Source organism: Physeter macrocephalus, chromosome 8, assembly GCF_002837175.3.
Source record: "Physeter macrocephalus isolate SW-GA chromosome 8, ASM283717v5, whole genome shotgun sequence".
NCBI classification, from domain to species: Eukaryota; Metazoa; Chordata; class Mammalia; order Artiodactyla; family Physeteridae; genus Physeter; species Physeter macrocephalus.
The window spans coordinates 14,452,894-14,467,476 of NC_041221.1; the positions used below are offsets into that span (position 1 = coordinate 14,452,894).

General features: G+C 48.5%; 1 protein-coding gene across 11 annotated transcripts in view; it reads left to right on the forward strand.

Annotated features, from left to right (window-relative positions):
* The window catches only part of ADARB1 (adenosine deaminase RNA specific B1), a 168,243-nt gene that overhangs the window by 144,436 nt on the left and 9,224 nt on the right, over positions 1-14,583 (forward strand). For 6 of the 11 annotated variants that reach the window (XM_007102927.4, XM_055086462.1, XM_055086460.1 and 3 more), the window contains one exon: positions 1,438-1,619. In XM_007102927.4, coding sequence (XP_007102989.1) covers positions 1,438-1,619 — 182 coding nt within the window. Of the gene's footprint in view, positions 1-1,437; positions 2,238-2,701; positions 10,363-12,844; positions 13,919-14,583 lie in introns of those variants that run through there. The other 5 variants (XM_055086466.1, XM_055086465.1, XM_055086467.1 and 2 more) reach the window with 4 other exon arrangements.

A 14,583-nucleotide genomic window follows, 5' to 3' on the forward strand; every position in this document is an offset into this window, starting at 1 on the left:
GGTGGGGGGGGGCTGGGGGCGAGGTACCAGGCCAGACAGGCTGGCGGGCACCGGAAAGGTGGCGCTTCCCGGGGAGAAGATGGGGTGGGTGGGAGGGCTTGCGCTGAGGGGTGGCCTGGCCTGGGGTTCCACAGGGTCACGCGGGAGGGGCCCCGGGGGCGGCGGCATGTTTGCTGGGCTCCCCGTGGGAGGGGGCGGGGAGGCGACCTGACCCGGGTCCAGCAGAGGCCGTGGCGGCGGCCCCCGATCTGTTCCGAGAGGAGGTCCCGCAGGTTTGCTGGCCGCGGGCCGGGGACAGGGGTTTGGCCTCAGCCACGGGGCACGGGCTGGGCAGCTCAGGAGTTTGGGCCGCCCGCCCCGCGCACTGGCGCGGATCCGCGGGGCGCCGCGGCGCAGCCGGTGAGGGTGGAGCCGCGCCGGGCCGGGGCTCCGAGGGCGGAGCCTGGGCCTCGCCTTCACGCCCCCGGTGCCGTCAGGGCCCGCCGGCCCCCAGCCTCAGCCCTGTCCCCACGTACTGCTGACGCGTGCTGCGCGGGCCGGCGCCCCTGCGGCCTCCTACCTGCCGTCTGGGGTGCGGACCCGGCGGGTCCAGCGCTGGGCTCCCGCCTGAGATGGACGAGCCCCTGCCGCCCCTCCCCCAGGACCGGCCGGCCTCCCCGTCGCTTGCCGCCTGCCTGCCTGGCCGCGTCCCCTCCGGGACCCTCCCTGAAGTCGGCAGCCACCTCTGCCTCGGGGACGCCGCCTTCCCTCGGGTTGATTTCCGTCAGTTTTTGATTCTTGCTTCACATGTTTGCCTTGCTGCTGCTTGTCCCCGTAGGACGGCCCGCTGGCTCCAGGGGCGCGTGGGCTGTGCCCCTCAGCTGCCCAGACTCGCAGCCGGCAGCGCGGGTGCTTGGACGGGGACTCCCGAGGCCGCGGAGAGCGGCCCTCCTGCTGTGTGTAGGGACCCGGGCAGCGGCGTGTCTGGTGGTGTCGGAGCGAAGCGCTGCGGGGTTGGTGGTGTGACGGCGCGGGGCGGGGGGGTGGCTCACTCACGCCAGCCAAACGAAACGCAAGGTCAGGGCGCAGGAAAGACTCAGTTCCCGGTCCCCGGGGGCTCCTCTACAGCTACCTCTGTATTTATTAGAAGTAATAAAATAAAGATTTATTTTTCCTTTTGATTTTTCTCACCAGAAACGTGGCTCGTTGGTACCTTTTCAGAGCTAATCTTCAGTAAATGTGTCATCGTGGGAAACATAAAGGCAAAGATCGTGCCTGCAGAAGATAATTTTTAAGCAGATTTTTGAAAATTTCAAACTGCGAAGTGGGCTACTTTTACCCGCTGCCCTCTTGCAGTCGGCTGACCCTTGCCCAGAGTGAGCGGTGCCGCGTAAGCACGCCGCTGTGGAGGGCGCGGGCCGGGGGGCCGCACTGAGGAGCCTGTCCCTCTGCCTTCAGGTGGAACGTGGTAGGCATCCAGGGGTCCCTGCTCAGCGTCTTTGTGGAGCCGATCTACTTCTCCAGCATCATCCTGGGCAGCCTCTACCACGGGGACCACCTCTCCAGGGCCATGTACCAGCGCATCTCCAACATAGAGGACCTGCCCGCCCTGTACACCCTCAACAAGCCTCTGCTCAGCGGCAAGTATCTCCGGGGCGGCCTCCTTCCTCTGCCCCACGCGCCTGGTTTTGCAGCCTCTGAGTCTTAGGAGGGAAGCACCAGAGGGAGGCTGCCCTGAGGCTATGGGGGAGCCCGGGCCAGAGCGGAAGGCGATGGGCCGTTTGAGTGAGTCCCTCGAGATTACTCTCTCTAGCTGATTGAAAACCTTGCCATTTATGGGGAAACTAGAGCCCAGGCTCGGCACCTGTGTGCTTTCCTTTCACCCGTACTGGTGTGTTCAAGTCCTGTGTCAGTAGCAGAGGCTCACAGATGCCGTGAAGATCCCGCAGGCAGCGGCCGCCCGAGATGAAGCTGGGCCGGGCCCCGCGGGATACGTCAGCGCAGCGATGAGCCCCGCAGGCGGCCGGCGCCGCACTCCCAGGCCTGCTCGCAGAGGTTGGCGCTGGGGGTGTGTGTGCCCGTGACGAGCAGCGGTGTCTCTCAGTGGGGACTCGCCCCTGCCCAGCGAGCCCTGTGCTACCAGTTGTTTGTTGTTTCTCTTTTAGAAAGTCAGTGGCTAGCAGTAAAGTGAACAAGAGCTTTTGAATTCAAGGGTCCTAACTTCTCAGGTCACCTTTATTTAAAAGGACACAGTTAAGGTATTTTTATCCTTTTGGAAATATCGCTTTACCTACTTTTTAAAGCTAGAACTAAAACCGTAACCCTGAACTAGAATGCCTCTTGGTGTGCGTGTGTTTTGCCGTGGTCTGTGGTCTTGCTGCTAGCCCATCTCTAACTAAGCAAAGCAACGTGGAACTTTATTTGAAAGCATATCTCTTAGAGCACATGAATTACACAGGAATGGAGAAAAACAAAAGTTGTTTTGGATCAAATTTTACAGCTCTCTAACTTTAACCATTATCTTTTAAGAAAAAAAAAACAGACTGATAAAATTTGATGGTTGAAATCGTAGCCTCCACACTCATTGAACTTCCACTGGCAGATACGACATAAGTGTATTTTGGTGTGTGTTGGCGTGTAAATTTCTCACGAGTCAGAAAATAATTTTCCCTGCTTAGTCAGTGTTCTCCATTTGAGGAGAGAGTGCTTTGTTTCATTACAGCCGTCACTTGTCTCTTACGTTCATGGCCACTGAAAACATCGCGTGTGAGACCCGCGGCATGCAGGAGGTGCTTAGAAATCGTTGCTGACCGGTGCCCTGTTGCGTGGTACTTACTAAGCAGCGTTGCTCCACCACTGCAACCTAAAAAGACAGGACCATCTCGCTAAAGGAATATTCCAAGGTGTTGGAAGGATAGCTCACCCGTGAAAGTCAAATGTGTTCTATCACATCATAGGTATATGAAGTGCATCTGTGTCTGTGAAAACGTGTGGAAAAATAGTGTTTCAGTTGGCGCTGCACCACATATATTTGTTAAAAACCTGAAATTATAAATAAGGAAAGAATCTGCTCTTCCTTCTTCCTCCCCGGTATCATCTCTGACCCCAAAGCCTGGGGCCCACAGGTACCACGGCGGGTGTCGTCACAGACGAAAGGATTCGAACAGCAGAAGTATGGAGGGGGGCGGTGTCACTGTCTTAAGGTCTTGGGAGGTCACACTCCTTTGAAATGGGCCCCACAGCGAAGCCCTCAAAACTTTCTCACAGCGGGTCCTGCAGTTAGTAGGTGCCCGGGACAGGGGAGCACCCGGCACACGCGGGTTGTCCCGCTCTGGTCCTCTGGCTGCGCGCACGTGGTGCGTATCTGTGTGTTCAACAGTTCACGTCGTGGCTGTCGTTCCTTTTTCACTTCACGGTTTATCGCAGATCATTCCCACGTTGAAAAGAGAACGATGTGTGACAGCAGCGAGAGAACCGTAGTGTTGGAAGGGAGCGAGGAAAACGGACCTGAACGCCGTGCAGAGAGAGGCTGACGTAACTAAACAAGGTTTCCTGGAAACCAGAGCAAATCTAGGTAGACTTATTTAAAGATTTAGCAGTGGGCTGTTTTTGAAGATGCTGTCGAGGTTAAAATGAGAATTTTATTTTAATTTCAGCATAAATAGCATGCGTTTACTTTCAGAAAGAATTTCTTGGTGGCGAGCCTTTGCCTTGGACGTTCACGTGATGCTCTTCCCCGGCCTCCTGAGCTCTCTCGTTTCTCCTTTTCAGATTAGTTTCAAATCCAGCGCCTGCACGTTTCAGGACAGTTCTGGCTTCTCCACTGGACCCCTGAGTCTGAGCTTCTCGACTGGCCCAGTTTGCTGTCCATGTGCACTAGGGGAACGCAAGAAGAAAGACCAAGGTGCTGGACTGGCCCGGTGCCCCAGCTCCGGGGGCCATGGTCACAGCCAGGCTGCCCAGGGTCACGGGGTGAGACTCCCCACGGTGCTGGTTTTACTGCCAGCGATGTCACAAAACAGGAACACACAGAGGAGGAGGCCAAGGTGGGGAAGCGAGGGTGTGAGCTCACCTCCCCGTGAGCTCCGCAAAGATACCTCCACACGTGGAGCTCTCCTCACCGAACACTAGCTGGAAACTGGCAGGAGGATGGCCGTACAACCAAGGCTGCAAGAAGGAGACACACGTAACTGGGTGGGACGGGAAGAAGAGCAGCGGGTCGGGCCCTGTGCCCCCGGGAGGGGACCCAGAGGAGAAGGGAGATCGCGGGGCCGGCAGCAGCCCGGGGGAGTGAGTCGTGAGAGCCACAGGCGGGGCATCCTAGTCCTGGGGTCCTGCACGTAGGGGACAAGCCTCTCGTTCCTTGGAGAGCCGCTGGGACAGACGGCAAGGCTGGAGAAGCCTGGACTCCCCGCTGGTGAGGAGCACGGGTGCTGGCTGACCCCAGGCAGGGAGGGGAGAGGTCTGCCTTCGTGTCTGCTTCTGTTCTGCGCTCCCCAGCCTGAGCTGAGCGACCACCCTGGCCCTGCCCACTCCACACCACACCTCGGCACTGGACCTAGGGCAGCCAGGACCTGGGAAGAGACTTGATCTGAGGATGCAGAGGTGACCCAGAGGCCTGGGGTGTGGTCTGGGTGGGGTGATGTCAGCCACTGTTGGTGCTTACTGAGGTGGCCACCTGAATTCCCATGACCGCCCCGGCACATGCCCCAGCCCAGGCTGAGTGGACACCCCGGCCCTGCCCACTCCACTCCACAGCACAGCGCAGCACTAGACGGGGGAAAAGATGTGACCACGGGCTGCGTCTGAGCAGAGCTGCAGACGCCTGCACAGGCAGCGCATCAGCCCTCTGTAAGCACACGAGCCCCTTTGGCTTCAGCGCTCCCCTCCCTTGGGGCAAAGTGCTCGGTGCAGGAGACGGAAAAACACACACTTCAAGGGCACAGAGCCAACTCGAGCCCAACCCTCAGGGCTTCCGCTCCAGCAGCTTGGTTGCTGACCTCACCCCTGACAGGGTAGCGATGGCCACTGAGCAGAGAGGCAGTCCCACCTCATACCCTGCCCCACACAGGCTCCAGCCCCTCCATCTCCAGCCACATCCCCTACCAAGGTGACAGTGGCCAGCATACCCTGAGGAAAGATGTGACTGGTGTCCACATCAAATCCAGCCCTCACAGCAAAGACACTGGGCAAACAGTCTGCATAGTGATGCCCCACATGGGATCATCCCTTGAGGACCACCATAGGTAACTGCTTCAGGTAAATGCATAGAGACAGGGAAAGTTAAGTAAAATGAAGAGGCAGAGGAACTACTCTCCACTGGAAAAAAGAGAAAACCCCAGAAAAAATAAATAATGTAACAGAAATAAGCAATTTACCAAAGAATTCAAAACATTGGTAACAAAAATCCTAACTGAGTTAGGGAAGAGGATTGCTCTAAACACAGATCTTCTTAATAAGGAACTAGAAAATATAACAAAGACTCAATCAAAAATAGATAATTCAATATCTGAGATTAAAAAGCACTCTAGAAGCCATGAGTAATAGACGAAATGCCACAGAAGAACACATAAGTGATCTGGAAGATAGAATAATGGAAATCACCCAATCAGAACAGTAGACAGAAAGACAAATGAAAACAAAACAAAACCAAAAAACGAGGAACATGCGCGATCTCTGGGATAACATCAAACATGCCAACACTCACATTTTAGGGGTTCTAGAAGGAGGAGAGAGAGAGAAGGGTATCGAAATTATGGCTGAAACTTCCTAAACCTAAGGAAGGAAACAGATATCCAGGTACAGGAAGTACAGAGGGTCCCAAACAAAATGAACCCAATCAGACCCACACCAAGATATATAATTAAAATGGCAAAAGTTCAAGATAATGAATTCTAAAGGCAGCAAGAGAAAAACAAGGAGTCAGTTACATGGGAACCCTGATAGGTCTGTCAGCTGATTTCCCTGCAGAAACTTTGCAGGCCAGAAGCGAGTGGCATGATATATTCAAAGTGCTGAAACCTGGGGTACTCTAACCCAAAACGTTATCATTTAGAATAGAAGAAGAGATAAAGGATTTCTTAGACAAGCCAAACCTAAAAGAATTTGACAATACTAAACTTACCCTAAAAGAAATGTTGAAGGGTCTTCTCTAAACGGAAAAGAAGTAAGAATATATAGGAAAGAGAAGATCCCAATAGGAAAGGCAAATATGTAGTAAGGACTGAAGACCACTTAAGTAATCCAGTATGTAATTAAAAGACAAGCGTAAAAGCAGCTGTGACTACAATAAACAGTAAAGGGATAAACATGAAGATGTAAAATATATCAAAAATACAAAATGTGGGGGAGGAGAGTAAAAAATGTAGCTCTTTTAGAATGCATTTGAACTTAAATGACTCAGTTTAAATCAAGTAGTTATGATTATGGGTCAACATATAGGAACCCCAAGGTAACCACAAATCTAAAACCTACAATAGGTACACAAAAACCAAAAAGAAAGGAGCCCAAGCATACTACTAAAGAAAATCATCCAACCACGCAAGGGAAATGAAAAGAAGAAATGAACAGAGAAGAACTTCAAAAACAACTGGAAAACAAGTAATAAAATGGCAATAGGTACATACCTATCAATTTTTATAGTTTAAATGTCAATGGACTGAATACTCTGATCAAAGGACATAGGGTGGCTGATTGGATACTAAACAAGACCCTTCAGTATGCTGCCAACAAGAGACTCACTTCAGGGTAAAAGACACACACGGACTGAAAGTGAGGAGATGGAAAAAGATATTCCCTGCAAACAGAAACGACAAGAAAGAGGAGATAGCAATACTCATATCAGATCAGGCAAAATAGACTAGAACAAAGGCTATAACAAAGATAAAGAAGGGCATTATATAATGACAAAGGGAATCAATACAGGAAAAGGATATACTCTTCCTTAACATATACACACCCAATACAGGAGCACCTACATGTATAAAGGAAATACTAACAGACATAAAGGGACAAATTGACAATAATACAATAACAGTAGGGGGCTTTAACACTCCCCTCACATCAGTGGACAGATCAGACAGAAATCAGTAAGGCAACAGTGGTCTTAAATGACACAATAGACCAGACTTGGTCTTGGACTTGATTGATATCTGTAGGACAGTACATCCAAAACCAGCAGAATACACATTCTTCTCAAGTGCACATGGAATGTTCTCCAGGATAGATTACATACTAGGTCACAAGAAAAAGCCTTAACAAATTTAAGAGGATAGAAATTATACCAAGTGTTGTTTCTGACCACAATGTTGTTTCTGAAATCAACTGTTGAAAGAAAAACAGGAAAAGAAGAAACACGTGGAGACTAAACAACATGCTACTAAAAAAACAGTGGGTCAATGAGGAAATCAGAAAATACTTCAAGACAGATGAAAATGGAAACACAACTTCCCAAAATCTATGGAATGCAGCAGAAGTGATTCAAGAGGGAAGTTCATGGCAATACAGGCCTTCCGCAGGTAACAAGAAAAATTTCAAGTAAACAACCTAGGCTACCATCTAAAAAAATTACAAAAAGAAGAAAAAACAAAGCCCAAAGTCAGCGGAAGAAAGGAAATAATAAAGATCAGAGAAGAAATAAAGAGATTTTAAAAAACAACTGAAATGATAAATGAAACCAAGAGCTGGTTTTTTGTACAGATAAACAAAATTGATAAACCTTTAGCCAGGCTTATCAAGAAAAAAAAAAAAAGAGAGAGAGGATCCAAATAAACAAATTAAGAAATGAAAGAGGAGAAATACCAACCGATACCACAGAAATACAAAAAAAATCATAAGAGAGTACTATGAATAGTTATATGCCAAAAAAATGGACAACCTACTGAGAAATGGTATGCCAACAAATTGGACAATCTAGTGAGAAATGGACAAATTTCTAGCAACATACAGCCTGGCAAGATGGAGTCAAGAAGAAACATAATTTGAGCAGAGCAATCACTAGAAGTGAAATTGAATTTGTAATTTAAAAAAAAAAAAAAAAAACCTCCCAGAAAACAAAAGTCTACGACTGGACAGCTTCACAGCGGAATTCTACCAAACATACAAAGAACATACACCTATCCTTAAACTATTCCTAAAAATTGAAGAGGACGGAACGTTCCCAAATTCATTCTACGAGGCCACCATTACCCTGATACCAAAACCAGATAAGACACCACAAGGAAAGAAAGTTATGGGCCAATATCTTTGATGAATATAGATGCAAATATCCCCACAAAATATTAGCAAACCAAATCCAACAATACATAAAAAGGATCATGTACCATGATCAAGTTGGATTTATTCCAGGGTCACAAGGATGGTTTAAAGGTCACAAGTCAATCGGTGCGATACACCACACACCACATCAACAAAATGAAGGATAAAAATCACGTGATCATCTGAATAGATGCAGGAAAAGCATTTGACAAAATTCACCATCCATCATGACAAAAACTCTCATTAAAGTAGGTATAGAGGGAATATACCTCAACATAATAAAGGCCATTTATGACAAGCCCACAGCCAACATAATACTCAGTGGTGAAAGGCTAAAAATCTTCCTGCTGAATGCAGAAACAAGACAATGATGCCCACTCTTGCCATTTCTATTTAATATAGTATTGGAAGTCCTAGCCACAGCAGTCAGACAAAGAAAAGGAATAAAAGGTATCCAGATTGGAAGGGAAGAGGTAAAACTGTCACTATTTGCAGATGACGTGATAATTTTTATAGAGAACCCTAAAGTCTCCACCCAAATACTATTAGAACTAATAAGTGAATTCAGCAAGGTTGCAGGATACAAGATTACTATACCGAAATCATTTGTGTTTCTGTACACTAATAATGAAATATCAGAAAGAGAAAATTTTAAAAAATAATCCCATTTAAAAATCACATCAAAAGGAATAAAATACCTAGGAATAAACTTAACCAAATAGGTGAAAGACCTGAAAACTATAAAATATTGATGAAGGAAATTGAAGGTGATACAAAGAAATGGAAAGATATCCCATGCTTTTGGATTGGAAGAATTAATATTGTTAAAATGGCCATTCTACCCAAAGAAATCTACAGATATAATGGAATCTCTATCAAAACACCCATGACATTTTTTTCTCAGAACTAGATCAAATAGTCCTAAAATTCTTATGGAACCACAAAAGACCCTGAATTGTCAAAGCAATCCTGAGAAAAAAGAACAAAGCTGGAGGAATCATGCTCCCTGACTTCAGGCTATATTGCAAAGCTACAGCACTCAAAGCAGTGTGGTATTGGCGCAAAAACAGATACATAGATCAGTGGAACAGAATAAAGAGCCCAGAAATTAACCCACACACCTACAGCTAATTAATCTTCATCAAAGGAGGCAAGAATATACAATGGAGAAAAGACAGTCTCTACAGCAAGTGGTGTTGGAAAAGCTGGGCAGCCGCATGTAAATCAATGAAGTTAGAACACACCCTCACACCATACACAAGAATAAACTCAAAATGGTTTAAGGACCTAAGTGTAAGGCCTGAAACCAAAAAATTCCTGGAAGAAAACATAGGTGGAACACTCTTTTTATTTTTTAAAAAAAGTTTATTTATTTTATTTATTTGTGGTTGTGTTGGGTCGTTGTTGCTGTGCGTGGGCTTTCTCTAGTTGCGGCAAGCGGGGGCTACTCTTCGTTGCAGTGTGCAGGCTTCTCATGGCGGAGGCTTCTTTTGCTGTGGAGCACGGGCTCTAGGCGCACGGGCTTCAGTAGTGGCAACACACGGGCTCAGTAGTTGTGGCTCGCGGGCTCTAGAGCGCAGGCTCAGTAGTTGTGGTGCACGGGCTTAGTTGCTCCATGGCATGTGGGATCTTCCTGGACCAGGGCTCGAACCTGTGTCCCCTGCATTGGCAGGCAGATTCTTAACCACCACGCCACCAGGGAAGCCCGGTGGAACACTCTTTGACCTAAATTATATGGTATTTTCTTGGATCAGTCTCCTAAGGCAAAAGAAATAAATGCAAAAATACATAATGGTACCTAATTAAACTTAAAAGCTTTTGCATAGCAAAGGAAGCCATCAATAAAGTGAAAAGACAACCTACGGACTGGGAGAAAGTATTTGCAAATGATATGACTGACAAGGGGCTAATAGCCAAAATATATAAACAGCTCATACAGCTCAATATCAAAAAAGCAAACAGCCCAATCAAAAAATGGCCAGAAGACCTGAATAGACATTTTTCCAAAGAAGACATACAGATGGCTAACAGGAAAAAATGCTCAGCATCACTAGTTTTTAGAGAAATGCAAATCAAAACCATAATGAGGTATTACCTCACACCTGTCAGAATGGCTGTTATCAAAGTCTACACATACCGAATGTTGGCAAGGATGTGGAGAAAAGGGAACCCTCCTACACTGCTGGTGGGAATGTAAATTGGTGCAGCCACTATGGAGAACAGTATAGAGGTTCCTCAAAAAACTAACAAAAATAGAACTACCATACGATCCAGCAATTCCACTCCTGGGTATATACAAAAAAACCCCAAAACACCAATTCAAAAAGATATACACACCCCAGTGTTCACAGCGGCACTATTTACAGTAGCCAAGACATGGAAGCAACTTAAATGTCCATTGACAGATGAATGGATATACAAGATGTGCTATGTATACATATATATGTCTACACACACACACACACACACACACACACACACACACAGTGTAATGTTACTCAGCCATAAAAAAGAATGAAATAATGCCATTTGTAGCAACATGGATGGACCTAGAGATTATCACACTAAGTGAAGTCAGACAAAGACAAATATTATATGATATCACTTATATGTGAACTCTAAAAAATAATACAAATGAATCTGTACACAAACAGAAATAGACTCACAGACATAGCTAACAAACTTATGGTTACCAAAGGGGAAAGGGATGGGGAGATAAATTAGGAGTATGGGATTAACAGATGCATACTTCTATGTATTAAAGAGATGAACAAAAGGATTTACTATATAGCACAGGGAATTATACCCAATATCTTGTAGTAACCTATAATGGAGTATAATCTGCAAAGATACCAAATCACTGTGCTGTACACCTGAAACTAACATACTATTGTAACTCAGCTATGCTTCAATTAAATAAATAATCTATTAAAAAATTTTTAGAGTTAAAAATAAGAGCTAACATCTTTCTTAAATAAACCAAATACATGTTTTTAAAAAAACAGTGACAAACAAGGCAGTGTCGGGGAGCGAATCCTGACCGATCTGGTCTGAGTTCTGAGGGTCTCTGGGGAGATGGTATGGGAGTCGGGTTGCGGGGCGTGGTGCTGTCAGACCAGGACAGAAGCTGCGCTGCCTGCCAGGGGAAAGCACGTGACTATTTATGATAATTGGTGAAAGAGCTGATTTTGTGTCAAGACAGTGAAGCCTTAAATGAGAGAGAGGATATAAATATGAATAAGAATGAGTGTGTATGTGTTTTCCAGGCAGGAGTAGGTGTGGATGTTTTTCTCCTTGCCCCGGTGTCTAGAATAGGGGTCCCCGTGCTACGTACACATCCTTCTAGGACAGAATGACCCCCCGAGGAAACAGGAGGGACCAGGTTTGGGCCCAGGGTGTGAATTCTTCTTTCTTCCTTTTGTCTCATATACTTTCTGGCCATTATACCTTCTCACTATTATTTTCTTCCCCTTACTTTTGCTGAGTTGATTAAATTGTCTTTTTCTCTTTTTTTGTGCTTGTGGTTTGGAAGTTTTAAATCTTATTTTGTTTTCCCCAGTGATTACCCTTAAACTTTTATTTTATTTTATTTTTTTTTTTTGTGGTATGCGGGCCTCCCTCTGCTCCCAGACCGAGGCGCGAACCCGGTTCCCCTGCATCGGCAGGCGGACGCGCAACCACTGCGCCACCAGGGAAGCCCAACTTTTATTTTTTTTTAATTATTTTATTTATTTTTGGCTGCATTGGGTCTTTGTTGCTGCACGCGGGCTTTCTCTAGTTGCGGTGAGCGGGGGGGCTACTCTTCGTTGTGGTGCTTCTTATTGCGGTGGCTTCCCTTGTTGCAGAGCACGGGCTCTAGGTGCGTGGGCTCAGTAGTTGTGGCGCACGGACTTAGTTGCTCCGCGGCATGTGGGATCTTCCCGGACCAGGGCTAGAACCCGTGTCCCCTGCACTGGCAGGCGGATTCTTAACCACTGCGCCACCAGGGAAGCCCACCCTTAAATTATTAAAAGTGGTTTAAATATATTTGATTAAAATGTAGCATGAAAAATTAATCAGTATTTGTAAAGGTCACAGCTGGAGAAGAAGTACGACCTCAGGGTTGTTTTCAGTCCACGTCCTTCTCACCCTCATCCTTCTAGATTCTGATGTCATCTTGAATTTTAGAAACTTTCAAAAGGCCCTTCTTAATAAGCCTTCCAGACCTATTATCAATAGTTGTTTGGACAGAAAGAAGCGCCACACGTCCTCCTCTAATCACTGTTTCCTGTACCCGTGGGCTCCCCTCTCTTTAATTCCACACTCAGGTTTATTTTTCATTTTGCTGAAATATGTCCTTAATTTAGTGGACAGCGTAGAGTTGTTTGTTGATTGCTTCCCGTTTGATTTTTGGGAAAATGCCTGCGTGGGCGGTGCTCTGCGTCGGGACGCGCCTTCATCCGCTTGTCTGAGGACCGCAGGCGTCTCGAGCCTGGCCCTGCCCTGAGAACCCCAGCCGTCCTCCTGTCTCCTGTGTCCCTGAGCCACCTCGGTTTTCTTTCCTTCCTGGGACCCCCTTTTGTTTTACCCTTGGAGCATTAAATTTATCACTTTCCCCTAAAATTCACAGGTTTCAACAGATAAAGCCTAGGTGTGTGGCCGGTTTTCCTTTGTCCTGCTGGCGACTGTGAAGCGCTTTGACCTGGGTAATGGAGTCTTCAGGTCAGAGAGATCTTCTTCCGTTTTATCCTCTGCCGTTGTCTCCATCCTCTCCTGGGGCAGAGCTCGCAGGTCTCGTCCCGAGCCTCCTGCTTCACTGTGTCCTTTGGTCTGCCCCGCTAGAGACCCCCCGATTTGCTCGCTCACGGCCGCGCCAGGGTTCCCGTGCGCTGAGGGACCTGCGTTTGATGGGGGCAGCTATCGAGACCGAGCGGAGGCCGGCGCCCCGGGACCCGCCGGGCGTTGTCACAGCTGTTGGCTCACGGTCGCCTTCTCCCGGCTCTGATCCCCGTTCTGGGAGGAGGCGCCACGTCTCCAATTAGGTTTTCAGTTTGTGGCCAAAGAGAGAAGCCTTCCGGTGACTGAACTGTCTAGGGACGCTTCCTGAGAAGGACGAGGTGTCCCAGGTGGAGTGGGTGGCCGCTGCCTGATGTGGATGCGCGTGGCCTCAAACACTTGAGAGCCTGTGGGATGTGGCTGGCCTGTCGCTTTTTAAAATTCTCTCTGTGTGGGTGTCTTTACCTGTTTTATGGATGACACTTCGGGGGATTTTTCAGAAATAATTGTTAAGCCTCACTGAGCGTCGTGCTCAAATCGTATCTCGGGCCAGGCACGCGCTCCGTCCTGCCGCGGAACCCGACCCCTCACACCTGCGCTTGGATCCTCCCCACCCCGTGCGGTGGGGTCCCCGTCACCGCTGCCCACCCCCTTCCAGGCGCTGCTGCAGCAGGGCCCCCGGAAGGTCATGCGCTGCTCAGAACACGAACCTGGCCCAAAGCGCGCCCGCAGGACGCAAGCGCCGCGTGTCCCTCCGGCGTCTGCCGCCCCCACCCGCCCAGGTGTCCCCCTTTCCCTGCGTCTGCACCAGCAGCTGCAGTCCCCCTCGGGCCCCCCGGCGCGTCGGTGGGGAAGGGACTTGCCCTTTCGCGCACCAGCCCTGTGCGGTTCTCGGGGCGAGGCCGGCTTGACCCCCTGTCCGTGCGATGGGCCCGCCTTCCGGCCGGCTCGCCAGCAGCACGCACGTCACCTTCTGGACCAGAGCGCCTGGGCTCCTTCCCGGAGTGGGTGTTCTGGCCACCCCACCCTGGGCTCGTGTAAGAAGGGAGTCTGATGCGGCCCGAGGTCCTCTGCGCAGAGCCGTGACCCCATCTGGGACTGGGGAGCAGGAGGGCAGCAGGACAGGTGTGTGTGGCCGCCTCGCCCCACAGACTCGTGCTGCCCGCTGGTTCCACCCCCGCTCCGTCATCTCCACCTCAGGGGGCCTTTTTTAACGAAAATCAGAATGGAGGTCTCGAAGGTGCTCTGCTCCAGGGGCTGCGGGCTCGGGGCTCACGGCCCGTGTCACCATCACTGTCGGGTGCTGTGTACTCGGTTTCCTTCCACTTCAGCTCGACTCAGGTCTTTGTGTATATGTGCAGAACAAAGACCACTTTCAGTCCAGAGGGTAAAACAACACATTTTCCTGACCATTTAGCAAGTGACTGGCGGTTTCTGTAACGGGAACCCATAGTCACCCTGGATATCTGTTACTCTTCGTTATATATGTAATGCATTTGATTACATGTTACTATGTGAGGAATGTAGGAAGTATCTTTACGAGGGAAGTAAAAATATCAGTGCCAGCTGAGTTTTCTTTTTTTTTTTTTTTTT